This window comes from Protomyctophum parallelum (genome assembly GCF_964188405.1).
Source record: "Protomyctophum parallelum genome assembly, chromosome: 10".
In the NCBI taxonomy this organism is placed as follows: domain Eukaryota; kingdom Metazoa; phylum Chordata; class Actinopteri; order Myctophiformes; family Myctophidae; genus Protomyctophum; species Protomyctophum parallelum.
Window position 1 is genome coordinate 7601092 of NC_139704.1, and position 23808 is coordinate 7624899.

The following is a 23808-nucleotide window of genomic DNA, read 5'->3' on the forward strand; positions in this document are numbered from 1 at the left end:
GTCAGCTGTACAAGACACCGGACCGACAGTCACTGCAAGTCTACATGTGTATTTACCTAATAATAATAATAATCTTTATTGTCCCGAAGGATATTCGTCTTCACAGTCACACATCACAAACAACACAGAGCACATAACACCAAGACAATACAAAAAGATGAGGTCCCTACAGTATACAGAACCATCCCATCGGCGGGGCAGTTTGTTTAATGGCTGAGGGAACATAACTCCTACTAAAACGTATCTTTGTCCAGATGGCATGAGGCTAAAGAAGCGATACAAGGGATGATCAGCGTCATTTGATATCGAAAGTGCTAGCCGTGTGATGGCCTTATTGTTCATATCAGAAAGTGTGGCTGTGGGAAGTCCGATGATCTTGGAAGCAATACGGGTAATACTGACAAGTCTTTGCCACAGACACATTATTTTATCCGTGTATGGACATATTGAACACCCCTGGTCTGAGGTAAAGACGTGAGGAAAAGTCTGTCCGCACAACAGCTTAATAATATAATGCTCCAAAACCTTTACTGTGCAAAAGTAAAAACGTTGTTTCATACATGCGAGTACAGTAGCAAAGTGATGCCTTGTGAGATTGTAGATTAGCTACTTCCGCCCCATGACACTGTTGTACGGTAGAGTCGTGCGCTACGAGCTTGTAGGTCTTTGAATATATATTGTTTCAGAGTAAACGTTTTCAACTCAAAACTTTGCTTCTTGGGGTGGGGGTTCCCTGGAACAACATATTTTCAGATGGGGGTCCGCGGCCAAATACAGATAATTCTGGGGGTCCTTGACATGAAAAAGGTTGAGGACCACTGACACAGAAACATAGGGTTTTTCAGAAAGCTGTCATGATTTAGAAGTCATTTGTAGAATCGTCCTCACTCCTCAGGTCTAAAATATAAAGTGTGTTTTGGTGCGGGGGGGGAGCACCCCAGTCAGGGGCCTCTGGGCTGCAGCCCCAGTGATAAATCTGGCCCTATAACCACAAAGTATCAAAGAGGGTGTTTGTGACTGCTAACTCTTGTTCTTTCTGGTCTCTTGTTTTCAGCGCGATCCGGATCAGTCGGAAGGGATGGCACATGCTCCTCAACTTCTGCTTCCACACAGCACTGACCTTCGCCGTGTTCGCCGGGGGCATCAATCGGATCAAATACCCCATCATATGTCAAGCCGTAAGTGTATCATTCCCTTTACGTTTGTCTCTCTCGCTCTCTCTCTGAGCGCTCTCCAAACGATTCATTAGGAATGTCCGTTCATGTGCTGGCTGGTCACATGGTTACATTATGTATAGGCCAAAGGGCTCCTCTCCACTGGGGCAGACCAAGGTTCAGATGGAGGGATTAGATCTCCAAAATGGTCTGGAAACACCTCGGGATCCCCCCTGAATGAAGTTACTAATGTTGCTCTGGAGAAGGGAATAGTCTGTCGTTGGGATTTTTGTGAATCCGGTACCGTTTCCGGTTCCTAACGGTTCCCTATTTCGGTTCCAAATGGTAAATAACTTATGTTTAAAATGTAGGTCAAATGTTTATTTAACAAAAAGTTTTATTCCTATATATTTCCTTAGTCAATTTAAGACATGTAATGAATAGAGTAGCATATTATCCTTTATTTAACCGTACGTTGAGGATAAGGGTGACAATAATATATTTTTTCCTTTTGTATATATTATTAGGCCTATATTTGCTCTATGTGCGTGTGTACAAGTCAAACTGTAGAATTGGTTATTGTCACAGACAGAAGTGACTCAAGTGAGTCTTTCCTTTTCCATGTCACGGACAGAAGTGATTCCTTCTTTGGGATTCCTGTGCGTTGGGAGTGCACTGCAGACAGAGCCATTAATTAGAAACTCTGTACAGCTGTGAGACTCTGCCTTCGCCGTTCGCTGATCACTCAGCTGCGTGTTATTGTCTCACTGATTGACTGGCTGAAGCGCAAACGTTATCCCCCAAACGATCCCCCCACCCCCATGTCCCCTGTCAATGCTGCAGAGAGAGAGAGAGAGAGAGAGAGAGAGAGAGAGAGAGACGCTCGCCCTCGCAGCTAACAGTGTTTCACCGGATTTAGCTGTTGAATAAATAAATAATTAGCGTGTGACTGCCCACGTCTGTAGGAACAGATAGTTGGAACCGAAATTGAATTATTGTAATGGGTATACCCGGTACCCATGCATGTTCGGTTGGGTACCTGCTTGGTCCCGAGGTTCGGGACCCACCCCTACCCACGACCGACTACGGATAAAGCAGTTGAAGATGGATGGGTGGCCAAAGGGCCATGATCCACATCTAAACTATAGTTATACTTATAGTATAATGAGGCAATCATCCATACTGGTGAATTATTGTCGTGTGTAGTGAAGAACGTGACAATTTTTGGATTTTGATTGGCTTTACATTGTCACAACTGCCAGCCGATCTAGCGGCTGCCGCTTGGTACAGTGAGCCACTGTGCTTTGAAGCCTCCTATTCCTCATTATGCACTCGCTCACCATCTATTGCCTATAGGGTGATAGCAATAGTGATGGCTCTGCCAGAGTTAAATTAATATTCATTAAGGATTTTGCAGTGTGTGACCGAGGGTGATAATATGCTTCAGGAGGGCACCATGCATGCACCGTGTTGCCTCTAATCAGACTGTGGTCTCAGAGGGGAGGCTGTTGTCTCTCGTTTGGTTCTGTGCCGACAGTGTTCACATCTGTCCCTCTCCAGCCCAGCTAACAGTATGAGTGAACAGACTGGCCTCTCCAGCCCAGCTACAGTATGAGTGAACAGACTGGCCTCTCCAGCCCAGCTACAGTATGAGTGAACAGACTGGCCTCTCCAGCCCAGCTACAGTATGAGTGAACAGACTGTCCTCTCCAGCTCAGCTAACAGTATGAGTGAACAGACTGGCCTCTCCAGCCCAGCTACAGTATGAGTGAACAGACTGTCCTCTCCAGCCCAGCTACAGTATGAGTGAACAGACTGTCCTCTCCAGCTCAGCTAACAGTATGAGTGAACAGACTGTCGTCTCCAGCCCAGCTAGCCTGGCTCCAGCCCTGAATCGCTACCATTAACCCATTCTGACCTGAGATCAGATTCATACGAGGTTTCCGCCGGACACACACTGGTCTGATGAACCCATTCTGACCTGAGATCAGATTCTAAAAATGTCACAGTCGTTCTTCGATTTTTCAAAAATAGCAGACCTACAAGCTCGTATCGCGCCACTCGGTGGCGCGATACGAGATTGTAGATCTGCTATTTTTAAATAGCTAAAGCATAACATGATGCTGACACCAAAATGGGTGCCCGGTCAGAATGGGTTAAAATAATATCTCCTGGCGATTCAGGTCTAGGTGACTCTGCCTACGGCGACGTCAGTCTCGATCGAAAATCTGATTGGCCATCAGCCCCGTCACTCAACAGGTTTCATAAACATCATCATCCGACATATTTTACCGCTTTTGTTTACATGCTTGTAGTGCTCGTTGACTGGGTTTGTTTGGTTAGAAACCGGGATAGCCATAGCCACATGATTGACAACAACGTCAACGCCCATTCCAGAAACTGCTAGCCGTGGGGAATAATGAAGTGAAACCAAATGAAAATTAGAGTTTAGAGGGCTACAGCCCAGCTACGGCCCAGCTACGGCCCAGGTACGGCCCAGCTACGGCCCAGCTACGGCCCAGCTACGGCCCAGCTACGGCCCAGCTACGGCCCAGCTACGGCCCAGCTACGGCCCAGCTACGGCCCAGCTAGAGGCTGGAAAGCTCAGCCGTACTCTGGGGACGATGTGGAGTAGTAAAAGTAAAAAAGTAAAAGAGTGGGTCAAATTAATTTTTCTGCATAGTTCCCATCGTGTCATTTTCCAAGAAAACTAAAGAAAGGACAGGAGAGAAAGGGGGGGGGGGGGTAAGGAGATCAAGGCAGGAAAGAAGAACGTTTGAGCGCTTTTACCACAAAAAGTACAAAATAAAATGTTTTATCCCACGATATTGCAACCCATTTCTTTCCACACAGTATTTAGATATTTAGAAGCTTGTTTGACAAACGGCACAGACTGTAGGGTCTCTCTATAGCGTATTTATTTACAGTACAAGTACAGTAAGGGCTTTCAGCTATTTACCACAAGCTGCCATAGAACTTATTTCACCCCTAATTGGTTGCATTAGCACTTTAAGGGAAACGTAGCCGATTTTCTAACTAAATGGTGTCGTTTTAAGTTGTTAAGATGCCCGACGGCATTTCAGGTCATTGTTTTGCGTACATTATGTATCTCCTCACATCTATAAATGCACAGAATCTCAGTGAGTGAGTGAGTTAGTGAGTGTTTTCCCGCATATCTTCGAGGACTGTCTGACTGACTGTCTGACTCGATTTCAAACTCGGGGGTGTGACACAATGTTAATGTCTGTCTTGTCTGTCTGTGTTCATTTTATGCCCGTGTGGACATTCCTGATGTCAGCAATATGTGACGTCATGGACTGGCCTCAAGAATCGGGACACTATATAAAGTATAATGGGTACGACATGTATTACATAACAGGAGGGGCATGCGTTCCCAGCGGGAATCATTTCCAGCAGGAGGCTATCAATTCCATATCAAGGCCCATTAGCCCATTTAGACCCGAGGACCCGGTTTTCTGAAAAAAAACATGTTTCTATGTCAGTCATTCTCAAACATTTTCATGTCAAGGACCCCCAAAAATATATGTAATTGGCCGCCGACCCCCATCTGAAAATATGTTGTTCCAGGGACTCCCCCAGAAGCAAAGATTTGAGTTAGAAACGTTGGCTCTGAAAGAATATATATTCAAAGATTTGCACTACATTTTAAAAAATACAAGCTCATAGCGTGCTGCGCTATGAGCTTGTAGATCTGCTATTTTCAATAGCTAAAGTATAACATAATGCTTAAAACACCAAAAGGGGTTCCCGCCCCAAAATGGGTTAGTAATTCTGCATTTGAGCCACGGACCACCATGAGATTTAGCCTCTCAGGCCCAAAACTGAAGAATATTTTGTTGTAGTTGGATACAATTCCATGCTGTGTCACAGTGAGTGAGTGAGTGAGCGAGTGAGTGTTTCCCCTGCATAATGGGTACTCCGACAACAGGTGTTGCATAACAGAAGCGGAATGCATTCTCAACAAGCATTAAAGGGGATTTACGTTGATGAATGGCAGTTTCCTTTAATGCTATGACTTCATGAAGCTGAGTGGTACTGATGATGTATCAACCATGAACGAATGAAAGACAGGAAAGGAGGTATACGAAAGTGGCGCTACAGGTGGAGATAATAGTTGGAGACCAGCAGTATTGCCGTGACAGAAGCCTGCAGCCCTTGTGGAATTCCCTTCTGGGTGATTGATAGTTGGAACTGCTCAGGGGGGAGGGTAGCTTGAAACATCATACGGCATCATGGACTGTCAGCTCAGCTCAGCATGGGGGCATTTACAGTGTGCGTACTGTAGGCCGCAAGAGATTGATGCACAATTCCATTCTTCAGTCACGGTTTCAAAGGTTCCCTGTATCAACAAGCCACATTCCCGTGCTTCATGGCGAGCAGTGGTGCATTTGGGAGGCTATAGCACGTCCTCTCTTGTAAGGCTGTATCCCCGAACTTTCTAAGGTTCGGTCCTTAATTCGCTCATTACGTTGGCACTCGAACCTCAATGAATGTGCTCGAAGCCTCGAACCTCTGCCTTTTGTTTTTCTTCCTTTTTTATGGAAAATATATAACATAATGTCCAGCCCGGTCCTGCTAAAGCCCGACAAGGTTCTGCAATACAATAATCCCGACTCCAAGTCCAACACCAAATTACTCTGACATGCAATTTCTCTGATGCGTGCAGCCGCAGCACGCAACTACAGTGCTCTTTCGCGCAGATAGCCTAGAATAGATGGAAACTAGAAAAAGTGCCCTTCTGGGCACAGGTCTCCACCAGGATAGGAATGTAGGCCATTGCAGCTTTCCTTCATCTGGTGGTTGGATAAAAGGGCAACAAAAGTAAATTATCCACAGATCCGTGCAGTTAGAGGTAAAAACACTTTTCAGCCAGTTATAGCGCCACCTTGAGGCTGAGTTGAAATTGTTCATGTGGCATTTCGTCCTGGGCCTAGTGGGAATGTGCGTGCACAATTTCACGGAAATCACGTGATGTGTTCATGATTTGCAGCATTTTGTTTGAAACTGAGCACTCCTGTGAACTTTGGAAGCCAATCTTAACCAATCAGGATGGAGTCTGAGAAATCTGAAAGACCGGTTTCGTTGAATGGCTCTAGAGAGACTGTGTACCAATTTGCGCGATGTTTGGACAAAATCTTTAGGTGTACTGTGCAAAAACTTGTTTTGCACAAAGCGGCCTCCTGGTGGCGCTATAACAGGCCGTTCTGGAAAGTTTGGGGCAGAGGTTCATCGTTGGCATCCAGGGAGTGTGTGTGCAAAATTTGGCATCGACCGAGTTAACGGTGGCCGAGATTAGCTGCTCACGGACACACACACGGACGGACACACGGACGGACGGACGGACGGAGTGCAAAACATACTCTCCCCCCATGCCTTCGGCCTGGTGGAGACAACAAACCATGTCCAAAGCGCTAGCTAGATAAACATGTTGTAGTTTGATTAAACATAACGTGCAACCGAAAAAGCTCTATTAATACCACATTCCTGACCATTTACCATTACATTACAGAGAGACAGGAATATATATAGAATGTGATGTTATCAAGAAACAAATAGTAAATGACAAATAACACTTTGTTGGCAACAACAATGCATAAGAAAAAGGCATAGAAGCATAATCATGCCTGTAAGAGTATAAGTAATTGCATATTTAGCTTTCTTTGGGGTGAACTGTGAAGAATTATCTTGCAAACTTGCAAATTATCTTGCAAACTTTATAATGAGCCTTATTATGAGGCTCATTAACTATTTATTTTTGCGCCAGGAAGCGCTGTGTCGCTTCGTCCAACAAACGCAGATCTCCCAAGCACAGCTTGACTCTGGTTAGGTCGTACCATCTGTTGCATCATGCTGAAAATAGCCGAACTGCAAGCTCGCAAAGCATCGCAGTGCAGATCCAAAGTTTTTTTTTTTTTTACCGATAGAATATGCAATGTTGCCACCCACAGGACGGATGGTTCGGTGAGTCAATGGCTTTTTAAAATTCAATTAATAAAAAAAAAACGATGGTTCGTGCGTCCGCTCGAAAATCCCTGCCCAAGTTCGAATCCTAAAAACAAGGCGAATTTGGGGACAACCTTATACGCTCTTGTCACAAGCACTTTAGATGTCCCCTTGTTCCACAGTGTGATAACTACGCCTCAATATGTCGCAGCCCAGAGTGTTGCATTTCACACCGGCTATAGCGTCGCCTGACTAACCGCCTGGCAGGATACTTTGACAGGGAAGCCTGCAAAAAGAGGTCGCCGTCCGTGTCGTAACTCTTAAGTAAGTGATAACCATAAAACAAAACAGTTTGGGGGAAGAGCTTCCAAACTGGCCCCAAAATAATGAAAAAATATATTGAGTTAGAAAGCTTCTTCTATGAACTAAAATATTTATTAGTGCTATTAAAGCAGTGCACAGAGTTCAAACAGTACTTACAGTAAGAAGCCAGAAACTCAGTAGGCACTAGGCAGTAGTCCATAAGTGCTTTTGAACTCTGTGCACTACTTTAATAATACTAATAAATATTTTGTTTTATTCAAGGAGTTTCGGACTTTGATATCTCTTTTCATTTTCTTTCCCTCCATAACTGTAATTGACTATATCTCAAATGCCGCCCACATGGACTCACCTATTCACTGACACCTGACTGCACAATGATGTATCTGTTAATTTGTCTATTCCAGTTCCCGTCCTGCACGGACACATTTTCAGCATGTTAATCAGATGAGTGCTCGTCCAAGAGTAAACAGTTGATACCCAATTTCAGTAATAGAAAAGTGAGGTACTACTTATATTAATAAGCCTGGCATTTCTATCTCTGAGACCACCAATTTATATTGTAAGATCAATGTTAATTTACACTCTCAAGAGTTACAAACCCATAAGGGTTCATTTTGGGTCCTAACTATCATTTAGCTGGGGAGCCCCTGGAACTCCCTCGCGGACCTCTGGGGGTCCCCGGAACTCACTTTGGGAACCACTGGTCTATAGTATAGACCCCAGCTGCTTTAACACGTCCACGTGAATTCTGCATTGACCATGAAGTGGGTAAAACATATTGCAAAACACGTCGTTAACACTGATTAAGTACAGGTATCGGTGATATGCTTATAGCTTGCATTTCTGGTGTTTTGTTGTTGGTGTGAAGGTGTATTTTAGTATTCCCGCAGGTAACTCGCCAAGGGTAGATGTCTTAACATACCCGTCCCGACACAACTGCGGTGGTGTGCATTGCACTGAAAAACAATCCCCAAATAACTGGAATACATTGCGGATTGATGAGAAATATCCAGTCTATACAAGGGTTTAATTTTTCTTTAATGGCAAGACTATTGCACTACAGAATAGCACGATCTGGGGGGGGGGGCATTTAAGGTTCAAAGTTTAACTGATGTGTAATACAAGGCCTGTCTAATGGCAGAACTGAAGGCTTTGTTTGAATAAACTTAAACTTATTACATTTTATTAAATTAATGCGACTTAATTTCTTAATGTGCGTGTAAAAGTTTAACGATCGCACCGGTGCTACTTATTGCTTTCACTCCCAGCCTCAACCATGAAGCACGGGCATTAATGCGATAATAAAATATTACTTTATTCTCGCTCATTCCGCGCCTCCTCTGTCTCTTTCTCGCTCTCTCTCTCTCTCTCTCTGCCTGTCTGTCTGCACCGGTCTGCACACGACACGCATGAGTTCAACAGCGGCAGCGCGCTCACTGATCAACCCCGAAAAAAACGTATTTCAGCATCGGCTAAGTTTCCCTGGAGCGCACACTAATAGCACACAGAAAAACTATGATGATGCATGCTGTGCATTGCTGTCGCTGAATCCACGGAGACAGCAGACACAACATATGGGGGACTGCGCCTCGTCCCCGACCCCAAACACGGTAAACTTGTTGTTGAAAAATAGCTTCCATTCCAATAGCTTGTTATTTTGCGTTGAGTAGCGCTGTGTGCAGGCCATAGACTGTATGCAGGCCAGGCTACATACATGATCGCCTCAAACAAATCTCCCACGTGAAACCTGGTATATTCTTCGTCGTACGACGTGGTGTTGCATGCTGAAAATAGCAGATTTACAAGCTCACAACGCGTCGCGTCCACCACACATTGTGAGCTTGTAGATCAGCAAATATGCAGGCTGAGACGTTTAGAAACTTTCCCCTTCACAATAAAAGCACATCAGCTTTCACATGTTCATTCCATATAAAGAAAAGACAGGAGGAAAGTGGGCAAGGATTATGAATTTGGTGGCATTTCATATTGCAAAAGGGTGCAGGAAGAGTGGGCACGTAGGCACCTCAGTGTTAAATATCCTTATTGGCCATTAGGTTGAACATGCCCATGCAGAAGGTAAGGGGTGTGTCTCATTTCTGTTTCATATACAGTAGCCAAATGATAACGATATGGAAAAATGCACTATAGGTTTATTCATTATAATAATTTCCTATAGAATGTGTGTGAGTGAGAAATATAACATGTTATGTGCTTAATTTAAGGCATTTATGCTTCAGCCAAGAAAACCTGTGCTAGCCTTGGTGATAAGGTCATGTATTAATACAGCGCTGCGGCGCTATACAAAAATAAGTTGGTGCTACCTAATTTGTGGTGGCGCTACCAACTGAAAAGGTAGGTGGCACCAGTGCTACCTGTGAAAAAGTTAGTCTGGAGCCCTGGCACCTTCCCTATAGCACCTTACAATTACAATTTACAATTTAGGCATTTAGCAGACGCTCTTAATCCAGAGCAACTTACATTAAGCAAGAACAACAAGCATGGGAATACATCACAAAAAACCATTTATCATGAAACATGCGTAAGCTAAGAAAGTAACAGTGGAATATCTATATTATGAGACTATACATATAAACTATATATATATACTACTATGCTATACATATGTACTATGGCGTGCTATGACTATATACAATGCAATATATATATAGTGCTGTCTACATAACATGCTATAAGTCTGTATCAAATGCTATCTAAGTCTACAGAAATGCTATCTAAGGGGGTGGGGTAAGTGCTATGGGCCATGGTGGAGTCTGAAAAGGTGGGTTTTCAGACTATGGCGGAAGATTGGGAGTGATGCTGCAGTTCTGACTGCAATGGGTTCTGACCTTGACTTCATTTACTTGTTTATCTCGTTTTATCCTTGGGTGATTGCATGGTTTTAATTTGTATTTGGGCTCCTCCCTCAACCAATCGCCGCTAACAGGACAACTCTACAGAGATTTGGTCTGGAGCCCAGATTACAGGCTGCCGGTGGGACTGAAGCAGGCCTCGTCCAGGCTCGCCTGACAACATTTTGGATAATTAGTACCAGGTTCTCATGAGATGGGCGCGCATGCATGCACGCACGCAATCACATGCGACGTGCGTGCATGCATTGCATTATACTGCTCCTCCCTGGGGGAGACGCAAGTACATAGACAGGGAGCTTCAAGGGGATCTTTGTGGATTCATGCAGCTCTGTCAGTTCTCCCCACCCCTCGCCTCCTTCACAGTCTTCAGCTGCATCCTTCACGTTTACACACACTCACAATCTCTGTGCACAGCTCTTCCCAACTCTTCCTCTCAGTCTCTCAAGGCACTGTCCCCTCTTATCTGTCACTCACGCATGCTGTTTCTCATTGTCTTCACTAATACAACGATGCTTCTCTCTCTCTCTCTCTCTCTCTCTCTGGTGTTGTCTATCGCTCTTCAGACCCTGTCTGCCCGTATGGTACTATACTGTAGGAACTTCACACAATATCCTTGATAAAAGGATAACACAAAAAGCGATGTGATGAACTTTGTCCATGTTTCATATGGTCGAGTTCCTTAACTACATGTACATAAATTCATGAGTCTTCCCAATTTAGTTTTAGTGGGGGGGGGGGGGGGGGGTCTCTCTCCTTCTCTCTCCTAATAATCTTTCCTTCTCTCTCCTAATCTTTCACTTATTACTATTAAGGCTTTTTTTTTACCCGTGTGAAGTGAGGAGCGCTCTTATCATCATACATCATCATGCATCATCTCATACTGGCCAATCAGAATGCCTGTTGCCTGTGATTGGTTAGCTTGCTCGTTTACATATGGCGTAAATCTTTAAGTCGTTCTTCATTGTCGGCAAATGGCAAATCTTGAGACGTGTGGGGACAAGATTTAGAGGACATTTGACCTGAATTCCCCTTTCATTGTCAATATTGAGATGTGTGGCGACAAAAGCTGTTTATAGAAGGGGCTATAGCGTCATCGTTAGTTGTGACAATTGAGCCCTCTGTTTACCACTTCAGCACTTTTTTGCCGATTGGTCATTTGCTGTATCTACTGTATCCCATAGGGAAGACACAGCTTCAGCTTGCATTGATTGGTCAACTACAGCATCACCCTATAGGGCTTGTACGCCTGCTGACCAGTCAGCACAAGCTTATCACCCCCCTCCGTCTTTTATCACTGCTACCCAGGTTCTGCTACATTCCATATTGCCATAGGGCATCCACGGCATAGGGGTCATTCATTTAAATGAACCTATTCAAGGGTTATAATTAGAATTTTCTATTGACTGGTTCACCCCAGTATGAACTAGAACTGCACTCTGTGGAGTGCCTACTTGCTTGTTGCACACAAGTAGGTCATAAATGGCCTACTAGTGCGCAAGCAGAGCGCGCAAGTACTGTCGACCGCTACAAACAGTATTTACCTGTCTGACACTATTTTGAGATCTGTTGAAGAACATGAAGGTATTTCTATTTAAGCATTTCAAATTCATTCTTTCGTTACGTAATTAACAACAATCAATTAAAGGAATGTATATGTCATTTGTAAATTGATTAGCGGTATACTGTGGTTACTTTGCGTATGCCCCGTTTGATGCGTATGTATCGTAATAGCATATGACGTCAGGGTATAACTGCTCTCAATGATGACGTAATAAAGATGTGGATTAAAGGACCAAATGCCAGGGTGTAATTGGTTTTCGATGGTGACGTAATGACGATATGTTTTAGTGTCGGGAGGATTAAAGGTAAATGTCCCTATGTATACATGTATGTAATCTGACACCACTGCCATATCAAGCATGTAAAGTAGTCATTACGCCATACGCTGGCACGGAGCACACACATCAAACGCGACATACGCATCGAAGCACTGGACGAAAACTATTACTTGCGCGCTCTGCTTACGCAAGTAATAAGTATTAACCATGCCTTATCGCTACTAACTTCCATCCAATCCTCACCTTGCTGAGCTTATTTCGGATATATGCTAATGCAGCCATCTTCTTGTCTCTCGTGAAGCTCAAAAGTGTGTGAACAATATATAGCACTGATTGATTTGCCACTTTGGGCTCTCCATAACAAGCTCAAGGACACTTCCAATTAGCATGTGGACTCCGGTATGCTAGCGTTAGTCCCCCTAGACACAGCTAGACACCCAGCAGACTGGAGAGAGCTGATTTGATTGGATGCCTCTCACTTCGCTGTTTGCAGAGCGAACAGAAAGCTGATTGGATGGAGAAAAGATCCAATGCCTCCTAATTTCATCTCTCTCTCCCTCTCTCTCTCTCTCTCTCTCTCTCTCTCTCTGTCTCACACACACACACACACCTTTAAACAATGTCAGATCAAATCCCCCAACTCACTCACAGACAGTCTCACACATAACTCATGAATATTAAAACGAGGAAGCGTGGTGGATATATTCCGGCAAAACAAGCATGTTGATTGTCTTCGACGTGACTGCCATTCATATTTAGACTTGTTATGCATGTCACGGGCCTTGTGTGTCCTCTAACTCAACTGATAAGGAAGCGTTTGATATCCACCACCACCTGCTGAAGTACTGTATGAGGCCTCCTTCTCCAGGCAGAGAGACAACCCTGTGTTCACCTTGATGGATCAATAGCACTTTGTTTCTCTTTTTTGCCATTTTCCCTTGCCGTTACAGAGCTTTGTTTTTACCGACAGCTTTAAATAAATAACCTGCTCTTAAGTTACAGGAAAGCCAATCTGTGATGTGTGGATTGTCAATACAGGCATTTGTTTCTGTCGTGTGACCCTTGTAATAGTGTGAGTGTAATAGTGAAAAACCCATGTTTCTATGTCAGTGGTGCTCAAACATGTTCATGTCAAGGACCCCCAAAAATGTAGGTATTTGGCTGCCGACCCCCATCTGAAAATATGTTGTTCCAGTGACGTTAAAAACGTTTGCTCTGAAAGAATATATATTTAAAGATTTGCGCCATATTTTCACGATTTTTCTAAAATCCACCTTATCCACCACCACAGTCGGCTGTGTGGTTTGGAATACATAACGGTTTTCGGGGAGTGCATGTAATTCCGACGAAGCATTAGTCCGACATGTGTACGCATGTCGGACATGCGCTGCTCCCGTGCTTGCGGTTATGGTTAGGTTAGGGTTTGAGATGGGTTGTCGTTTGTCGGACCAATGACTAGTCTGAACTACGTAATGCACCCCACGGTTTTCACCCTAGAACACTAGAACACAGGTGATTTTCACCCGGACAATTATCTTTTTTGTAATTTTCATGATGTTGCTGATGTCTGAGGTGGGTGGGTCTTTCAGTACCTTCATGGAAAGTTTCCCTGCTAATCCGAATGAAATAAATGGTGTCTAAAAAGATTAGTGTTTTATTGTCGGTGAGAAGGCAGCTGAAAAGTGCAATTGTGTGCAAAGCAGCAACAATGCACTAGATTGGCTGTTGTTCAAGGTGGGTGGAACCACTGGGCTGTGTGAGGTCAGGTGGAGAGGTGATTCTGGTGTAATGAAAGACGTTCGTCTGCCATCCAGCATCCCTTTGTTTTCATTCTGCTTGCATAGCGCATCAGGTGACTCGGCAAAAATAGGACTTCAGCAGCCAGATTGCTGACAAACTCCAGAAGGCGTGACCACATTACTCCCATCCTCACCTCCCTTGACTGGCTGCCCGTTAGTTTTAGGATTTTTAATCGCCACTTTTAATGCCCTGCATGGCTTAGCCCTCAGCTACATTAAAGATATATGCTGGAGCCTCATAAGCCAACACCTCACAGCTCAAGCGGGGCTGTTGCTCCCCGGTCCACACTCTATCCTTTATAACTCTATATATATGTGTGCTCCTGTGTCTCTCTCTCTCTCCTCCCAGGTTGGAGTTGTGCTGCACTACTCGTCTCTGTCCACCATGCTGTGGCTGGGAGTGACGGCCAGGAACATTTACAAGCAGGTGACCAAGAAGCCTCCCCAGGCCCAGGACGGTGACACGCCCGCCGTGCCCCCCAGCACCAGACAGCCCCTGCTGAGGTGAGCATGATGGCATGCAGCCCCGTCCAGTGTTTTCGTTGACTAATACTAAGACGAAAAATGTACCTTTTTCACTGGTGAAAACTGAATGGAAACTAAATAAAAAATAAGCTATGACGACTAAAACTAAGACTAAATATATTGACAACAAATAAAAACTAGACTAAAATGTTATGAAGGGACTAGTAGACAAAAGATCCAGTACAAGTCATTTTACACTTGGTTTGTGAGCTTAAAGATCAGCTATTTTCAGCAAGTGTAAAATCAGCCATTACGACGGCATTAAGGCCCACCAAAATACATTTTAGTCGACAAAATCAACTGTAGATTTATTTAGTCGACTAAAATCTTATGATATTTGGTCGACTAAAACTAGACTAACACTAAAACATTCCAGGTGACTAAAATGTCACTAAAACTAAATGAAGTTTCATTCCAAAGACTATAACTAGACTAAAAGAGAAATTTGCTGCCAAAATCAATACTGACCCCGTCTTACACAAACAAACAAACAAACAAACTCCCACTATACCTATTTGACAGGCAGCCGCTGTAGTGTACACACTTTTTAAAGCACAGCTCAAGACCTACTTCTACAATTTTGCTTTTAGTTGAGCTTTTCAAATCCTTGTTGTCATTATTCATGTCCTCGCTGTATTGCATTACTGCTATTGTTTTATGCTTTTCTTTTTTTTCTCCATTGCTCTGTAAAGCACTTTGATCTGCGTGTCATGTCATGAAAGGTGCTATAAAAATACAGTTGTATTATTATTATTACTAGCCCTGTACGTGCCCGTCGGCTACCGGCCTACTTGAGAATGATGCAACTTGGGAACCTAATAATACCCGTTGTCAAGTGGACTGGTTAAGTAGGCTAATCAATTGTCAGGTGTGGGGTTGCCATGGCAATCAATTGGCTGAGGCAGAGGCTGGAAATTGCACAGGTGAGGGGATTCCAACTGAGGGGATTCCCACTGGCAGAGCCTGAGCAGAGCGAACCGTGGGTCCGCCCGACTCGATACCGGGCACTGCACTGTGTGAGGGTGTGGAACGCGTTTGTCGAATATGAAGTCGGTGGGTCAAACGGTCCTCGAGTTATGTGCATTACAACCGTACACACACGTACGCACAGTCGCACACACGTATGCACGCAGAGAAGTGATGCATTTATAGTAGGATTATCCCTCTGAACCCAGTAGTTGGCACGAAACTACTCCTTGGCACACAATATAGTTGTTTGCAGACCCCATTTGATTTTTAAAACATTTTCAATATTTTTCAAACATTCAAAAAAAAAAGGAAGAAAAAGGCAGATGTACAAGCTCGAGCTTATCTGGTATTTTTGAATAGTCAACATATAAACTATGGATAAAGAGGTAACTGAAAATAATAATTATAATTAACACATTTAGCTGGAGACACCCTGGAACCCCATCAAGGACGCGACATACCAAAGCCTACACGGGTTGTGCACGGTGCGCACTGTGATTGGCAGCCCTAACCTCAGTAAAACTATACCTAAATCTAACCCTAAGCTTAACCTCAGTAAAACTATGCCTAAACCTAACCATTACCTTAACCTCAGTAATAATAATACTCTTAATAATAATCTTTATTGTCCCGAAGGATATTCATCTTCACAGGTCTGTTCAACACCAACAACAAAAGCAGCACATAGTACAGAAAAACATTACACCAAGACAATATACAAAAACATGAGTTCCCCACAGTGTACAGAAACCCTCCTATCGGCGGGGCAGGAGGGTTTCTGTACACAGTGGGGAACGCATGTTTTTGTATATTGTCTTGGTGTAATGTAAACTTAACTTGCCCGGGGTTTGGAACCAAATAGACCCTTATGGGTCTATAACTCAGTGTACAAATTTGTACACTCTCAGAGTTACATTAACATTGATTATACAATATAAATCGGGGTCCCAGTAGAGATAGAAAAGCCATTAAATGGGGATCTGTAGAGTAATATGCATGTCAAACTGGGGGTCCTTGAAATTTAAACGGGTTGAGAATCACTGCTAGAGCCTAAAAATCTTCTCTTAGGGCGGTCCCTGGAATATCTTTTCAAATGGGGGTCCACGGGCTAATTAGAGTCAATTTGGGGGTCCTTGACATGAAAAAGTTTGGGAACCACAGCTCTAGAAGAGGTCTAGGTTCACAACACAATTCTGTTTTTGGTTTGTTTATATTAATACAGTGTTATATATACTGTATTATGTGTTGAGAATGAGGAGCATCGATGCTTGCATGCATGTATTTCTTGATTTATGCTACGGTACAGGCACAGCTATATTTATTCCCATGCAGGTACATACACTCTGGCTCATTTTTTTTAAAGAGCTACAATAGATTTACTCGGATGAGTTATTGCAATGTTTATCTGTGGAGACGTACAGAGCTAGTTTGCATTCTTTCAAGCCATGGGCTTTGTTCGCTTCCAGTCTGTAGCTCTGCAGTGACATGGCTGTCAAGGCTCTCCTATTTATACCATTTGGCTCTCCTAGTGGGATTTTCATGTGTTTTTTTGTTCATGTTAAGAAATTAAATTTTACAATCGGAGTCACGCTGCCTGCCACGAGGGAAGAACTTTCTTTATAGGAAAAATAATATCTCGCATAATGTGAAAATTAGTCTGATAAATGTTGGAGATTGCCAGAAGCTGAACATTTTTTATTTGAAATGGGGGGGGGGGGGGGGGGGGGGGGGCTATTCAATTTGGATTCTCCTGTTAGACGTGGCTGGTGCTGTGCTGTTCAGTGTGCCGCTGCTTAGCAACAATAGCTCTGGCGGAGCCTGTAAGGAGACCGTGTGCCTAGGAGGGTATCTATGTAAATGTGTAATTGGATTCCCATCGACGGTTGACCTAATGCTCATAACCATTGCTGTCACTCATCGGTGGTTAACTTATCCCTTCCAATTTATTTATTTGAGAGTGGTTATTTATGTTGAGATCCTTAACGTCTCGGAGTTGCTGAAAGGCATTTAATCAATGAAGCAATGACTCTGGTTATAATAGGGAGGGAGCTAAATGGGAGCCGACTAGAACAGCTGCTTTAATATCATATTTTTTTTAGAATAATCATTGCCATGATCCTGGCCATCACAGACAATAACCTTTTTTATCTTGATGCACTATAGTTGAGTGTGTGTGCGTGTGTGTGCGTGTGCACACACACACACACACACACACACACACATGCACACACACACACAAAATAGCTCATTCTGCATAGGCAGACGATTTTTTTTATTTTTATGCATACACAAATTCTTCCTCCTGCTTTGGCAGAGGAAGCTTGTCTGTGGAACAGCTGAAGTGGGTGTGGTGTTGTATGATAAATGTTTTGGCTTGGTGGTTTTTGTCTTGTCTGCTCTGAGGCTTCACAACATCCAACGAGATGTAAGAGAGTGGCAGCCAGCAGCACAGTGTCATTTCACCCAAATGGGTGAGAGGATGAAAATGGAATTAAAAGGACAACGGTAAAACAATCTGTTACACCATGGCACCAGCCCAAAGGCTGTAACTAATTACCACGATTACCTGGGAGGCAGCTGAGCCAATAGGTTCGAGTTCGAGAGCTTTATCAGAAAAATGAATCTATTTGGCCCTTTCAGGCGGATTTCTGTCCTATTCGCTTTAGCCTCACACGGCAGTTTGAAATATCTTTTTTTTTTGCTTCCTGAATTTCCCCCCCCTTTCCTTCCTTCCTTTCTCCATTTCATTTTTTTTCCTGCTTACTCATGGCCTTTGGCATGTTTAAGAGGATCAGCTTTAGGAGCCACATCGGGGGTACTTTTCATCTTTAGCCCATTAAGATCTGGAACGCATCTGTGTCACTTTAGCGTTTAACCATTATTTTAAACTTAAGCTGTTGAAAAATAGCAGATCTACATGCTCGTAGCACGGCACCGTGTGCCACGCTACGAGCATGTAGATCTGCTATTGAAAAATCGTGAAAATGTGTGCAAATCATTGAATAACTATTCTTTCACTGCGAACATTTTAACTCATGATAATGGGGATCCGAATAAAGAAAGAATAAATAAAGAATTGCTTGTGGTGGGGGTTCCCGGAACAACAATTTTTTCAGATGGGGGTCGGCGGCCAAATACAGATAATTCTGGGGGTCCTTGAGCATACGTTCAGAAAACTGTGATGATTTTATAGAAGACATCTTGTAGAATCTGGTATCAGTTCTTGACGGGCTAGAGGAAGGTGCTGTGTGGGCTTCTCTGCGCGCCATGATGGCAATTACTGTGTGCTGCTGAACTTCAGTCTAGAACCTTCAGCACGAGCACCTGCCAGGGAACGCTCGAGTGCTACGAGAGATACGGAGGCAAAGAGATGGAGGCACACATTTTAATTAATAACCTCCTCGCGATAATTCTGCAAACCTCGCCTCCTCGTAATCATCGTTTTACTAAAGTTATTAGTATTTTTTTTCCTCAGTCAGAATGTCTTATCTAAATGAGGTGGTTTATTACCTCTGCCAAATGAGTTGGATGCCTGAGGTTGTGTTTTCACACCCATTGCAGGTGTTTGTTAGTAAATTCCGGAGAGATCGTATGGCTGGACTTTTCATGTGACTTGTATTGCTATTGCGGAATGATCAATAGGCTGGCCCAAAGAGACATTTTCGGTTGAGAAGACCAAAGGACGGAGATAACACAACTGAATTCAAGACAGTCCTACCAAACACTCCCTTTTGACAGATTATCCCATTTGCTTTTAGGAAACTGTGTTTAAGGTTGAAAATGACTTGAGATGGCAATTTTATGCAGCAATATCGTCATCACGGTGGCGACAGTGACCATGTAGCAAGCATGGACTTTCATATTTTACAATATTTTTTAAACAGCAGTAAGGTAAAATATGATTGTTTTCCTTTTTAATATCTTCTGAGTGATGCCTATACTAGGTCTGCATCTTTGGGAATAGTGGGTGAAAGTCATCGAGGATAAAGATGGATCCCACCAGTATAAAGGCGCTCTCAGGCTGTGACAAGCACAGTCTCTAACAGGCAAACACTGGGACACCTGCATGATTACAGGGCTTTAATTTGAAATGTTCTGGAAGCTGTCCCTCATGTGCAGCTTGGGAATGAGATAATGTGACTGGCGGGGGGGGGGGGGGGGGGTCGAGTTGATGCACAGTGACTGACTGTATATGCGGACCATCTGGGGGGAGAAACCTTGTATGTCCAGAATCCAGATAACAGTAACAGTATATTTTCTTTCTCCTCTTTTTTTCCCGTAAATGAATGCCCTACTTGGTCATACTACAGTCGTGCCACGCAATTAATCGAAAAATAAAAGATTGCAATCTAGATTCAGACACCTACCGGTATGCGATCTCATTTCTAAACTTTGAGCAAGAATCGTGCAGCACTAGTTGGCTGTCCAATTACTCTTAGGTACTCTAATGTTTTTGCTACACAGATACAGACTTTGAAAGACAATTATTTTCATGGGAAAAAAAAAAAAGAGAATCGGAGCGGCAGGGGCGGTATGTACCGCACTGTTGTGACGAAAAGAGAGTTGAGCCAGAAGGCAAAGCTCTCCGTCTTCCGAGCAATCTTCGTTCCTACTCTCACCTATGGTGATGAAGTGTGGGTCATGACCGAAAGAATAAAGGTCACGAATACAAGCGACCGAAATGAGTTTTCTTCGACGGATGGCTGTCATCTCCCTTAGACTAAATGAAAATTATTCAAAAGACTATGACTGAAACTAAAATCTAGATTTGCTGCCAAAATCAACAGCGATACACAGGTTATTTTCTTTAATTTCATGCAAACGAACCGCTTTGGGGACATACAAGGTTTCTGGTCCCCGACAGCAGCGCCATGCAATGAGACTTAGTGGCTGGCTGGAGACAAATGAATTCCTCCCCCTCCTCCTCCTCCTCCTCCTCTAAAGACCCCCCCCCCCCCCCCCCCCCCAACCCCTTTCATCCGGCTCCACTTCAGCTCACACCAACAGGCCAATGGCAGCAGGTGGTGATGATGATGGCTTATTGGCCCGTCAGCTAGTTCGGCGGCATATCGCAGTGACCTTTGGCCAGGAATCCCCCTGCAATGTGTTGGACAGCACACTTTAAATGCCTCCATCTGTGGTCTTAACTCACAGTCACGCTGTTTGGGTGACACGGCCTGCACCCGTAAAGCAGTATTTCACCTTGGTATAGAGCAGTGGTTTTCAACCAGTGGTCCGGGGACCACCAGTGGTCCTTCAAGGGGCTTCCAGGTGGTCCGCCAGCTAACCAAATGGACCCTTATGAATCTTTAACTCTTGAGAGCGTAAAATTAAACCAACATTTGGTTTCATTTTACGCTCTCAAGAGTTACATTTTTGTTCTTAATGGGCTAGAGGAAGGTGCTGCGTGGGCTTCGCATTTGCGTTACTTAATTTACAAGAAGTCTACATAATTAGAGAATGTATGAGAATTGTTAATCTTTTTATCAACGTTTGCCTGTTATCTCTCCTAATGGTACCACATCAATACAGCAAGGAATTGTGGGCAAAATCATTTCCAACCATAACAACATATTTTTTTGTTTTGGGTCTGCGAGGCTAAATGTCATCACATGGTGGTCCGTGGCTCAAATGTCAATAAATAATGGGCCTTGACAATATGAAAAAGGTTGAAAACCACTGGTATAGAGCGTTTTTCTTCATGTGGAAGGTCTAGAGAGCAATCAACCACCCAGTTTTGGCTGACCGATTGTCTGCACAGGACATTCTTTTTGCTCTCCCCTCTCAATATGATAATTGTGAAAAGGCTAATTTGTTTAAAACAATTATTGATGTGCCGCTGTGGACGCAAATACAAATTTGACATTACATAGGCTAAAAATAAATAGTGTTTAATTTATTGTCCATTTGAAAATATTTCACTTGAAGTATATAAGTATAAGTACTAATTTAAACATAGGGGCCTATTTTTTTTAAATATAATTACAGAAATGAAAAGCAATGTGTATGCACACTTGTATTTGCGAACGCAGTGATTGCGAACGCAATGAGCACTAACTATGAGACCCTGCAGATCATGTCTGTCTGTGTGTCTGTCTGTCCCGCTGTGACACCACCCGCCCGCCACCAGAGGGCGCAGCTGTAGCACACACACACACACACACACACACACACACCCACACACACACACAGCTGCGTTCGCTTCCCGCGTTTGCGCGTCTTACTTGTAGTAGTACTACATGTCAACATTACTCAGTGACTTTGCTATTAAAAACAAAATCATACAGAAAGATTGAAAGACAGCATGCCTAGTCTATTAGAGGCAGCCTCGTAGTCCATATTTTTTTTTAATCAAACAGGAAAAGAATGTCTTCTAGGATATTGTCATTCAAGATCTTAGTTTTGGTCAGTTGGTATTAAATAGGCCTGATGTATTTAATGTTGCACTGCAAGTGACTGAGGGGAAACAGTATTTCATATTTTTTTATGTATGCAAGTACTTGGGGGGGAAAGTGACAAATAAAGTGATTTTGATCTCAGTGAGGAAAGGATGAAAATGCACATTCCACACACTAACCAGAATGGTCAGGGAGTGCAATGATGGCGAGTCTGTGCTAAGTCTGGCTTGGCTACAGCCATGCTTGGCCAGTACTTAAAAAGGCCACTGCTGTGCTTTAGATGGGCTTGTCTGGAGTACGTGGAGGTGGATGTGAGGACGGTGATGGTCTCCCTTTCTCTTGCCAGCAGCAGGTGCTGCGTTTCATCGTTGTCCTCGGGATGACAGGGAGGGGAGCATGTGTGCTCTGCTGCGCTTGTTGCTTTGCTAGACAGGTTTTGAATGGCTTCCCGTGCGTGCACACGCGGGACAGGTGTATTTTTGCCTTTTTTGGTTTGATGTCAGAAATAATCTGTGTCTGCGATAGAGAATTAAGGCACATTGGTGAAATGAAAGCACGCAGAGATGTGAGTGAGGATCCCAAAGATATTTGGGAGTTTGGAAAGAAATCGTAATTGCAGATGGAGACAATTTAGACTTATTGTTAAATATTATAGGGATGAGAAAGGAGGAGAAAACTAACAGTTTAGATTTCAAATTAACTTTTTTTGTTCAGAACGAGTTATGATTTCATTTCTGTTTTCATATCCGCTCAGAGTAAAACATTGTTTGTTTCCGTTCCTTGAACGCCGGTTAGTGCTATTTTTAGTCTAGGTTTTCCACACCAAAAAGAGAAAGAAATCAATTGTGAATGTAGGCCACCTGGGCATTAGTGCTTAGCCATTCTGTTGAGGTGCACACTCAGAAGAAGAAGAAAAAAGCGTAGACCAATACTGCCAAACTCAAATATCATTCTGCGGTCACAGTATAGAAGCCAACACCAGCCATATACAGTAGCAGTCCACCAATGAGCATGAAAATAAATCCAAGGCCTTCATACCTGTCAACTACTGCAGTGTCACACTAAGCTCACGCTTGACTTAAAACCCAACTGAACCCCTTATTTTAGTCTAATAGGTTGACTGCATACACTAGTGTAGAAGCAGCCTCGCTGCCTGCCTTGCCCGTGAGAGTTGCCCTGTCTGACCAGTGACCGCGAGTCGTCCCCAGCTGTTCTAAGTATATCCTGGGCCAATTCCAGAGAAAGGACAACGCATTAGACACTGAACAGGGGACAGTGCATGGAAAGAGAGAATTGGGGGGGGGGTGTCAGGTGAGGGAAGGGTGGTGGTACTATAGTGCTGCTGGCTAAAATACATTGGTAACTTGTCGATCTGCTATTTTATAAAGATTTGTATACATTTGAAAACTTGTGACATTCTGCACAATGACTACTTTTACTTTAGGTTCATTTGGTTGCCAATACTTTTGCACTTTTACGCAAGTACATTTTTAATTGTGGACTTGTAATCCTGGGCGGTACACTTCCTCTGCCAACCTGGGGGGGGGGGGGGGGGGGCAGCGGACTGAACTCATGCTTCCTTCTATGCATGAGGAGTCCAAGCTGCTTCCTTTCACCTGACAGGGGAGAGTTTCCCCGGCCGGACGTAGCGCGTGGAAGGAACACGTTACTCCGAACAGGATAACTGCATGTTTTTGTGAGGGTACCTGCCCTATAGGGGACACAGGGAGAACATGCAAACTCCACACGGAAAGGCCCTTTCGCCAACCCCACCCCGGGTATGGACTCAGAGTCTATTTATATTGGACGGTCGCTGCTGCAAAATCTACTCAGAAGCACAACTGCGCATGCATTCTGTCTGCTGTGTGTCTGTGTGCATCATTGGGCATCTGCCCCTGCAGGTATGCACGGACAGAGTACAGGGATCCATCTACATGTGTGTATACATTAAAGTTTGACATTTTGTT

The 23808-nt window shown here is 43.7% G+C and overlaps 1 protein-coding gene across 1 annotated transcript in view; it reads left to right on the plus strand.

The window, feature by feature from the left end:
* adgra1b (adhesion G protein-coupled receptor A1b) overlaps nucleotides 1–23808 on the plus strand; it is a 234688-nt gene that overhangs the window by 205321 nt on the left and 5559 nt on the right. The window contains exons 16-17 of the mRNA XM_083774158.1: nucleotides 1055–1178; nucleotides 14299–14453. Of these exons, the coding sequence (XP_083630284.1) occupies nucleotides 1055–1178; nucleotides 14299–14453 (279 nt within the window). The remainder of the gene's footprint in view (nucleotides 1–1054; nucleotides 1179–14298; nucleotides 14454–23808) is intronic.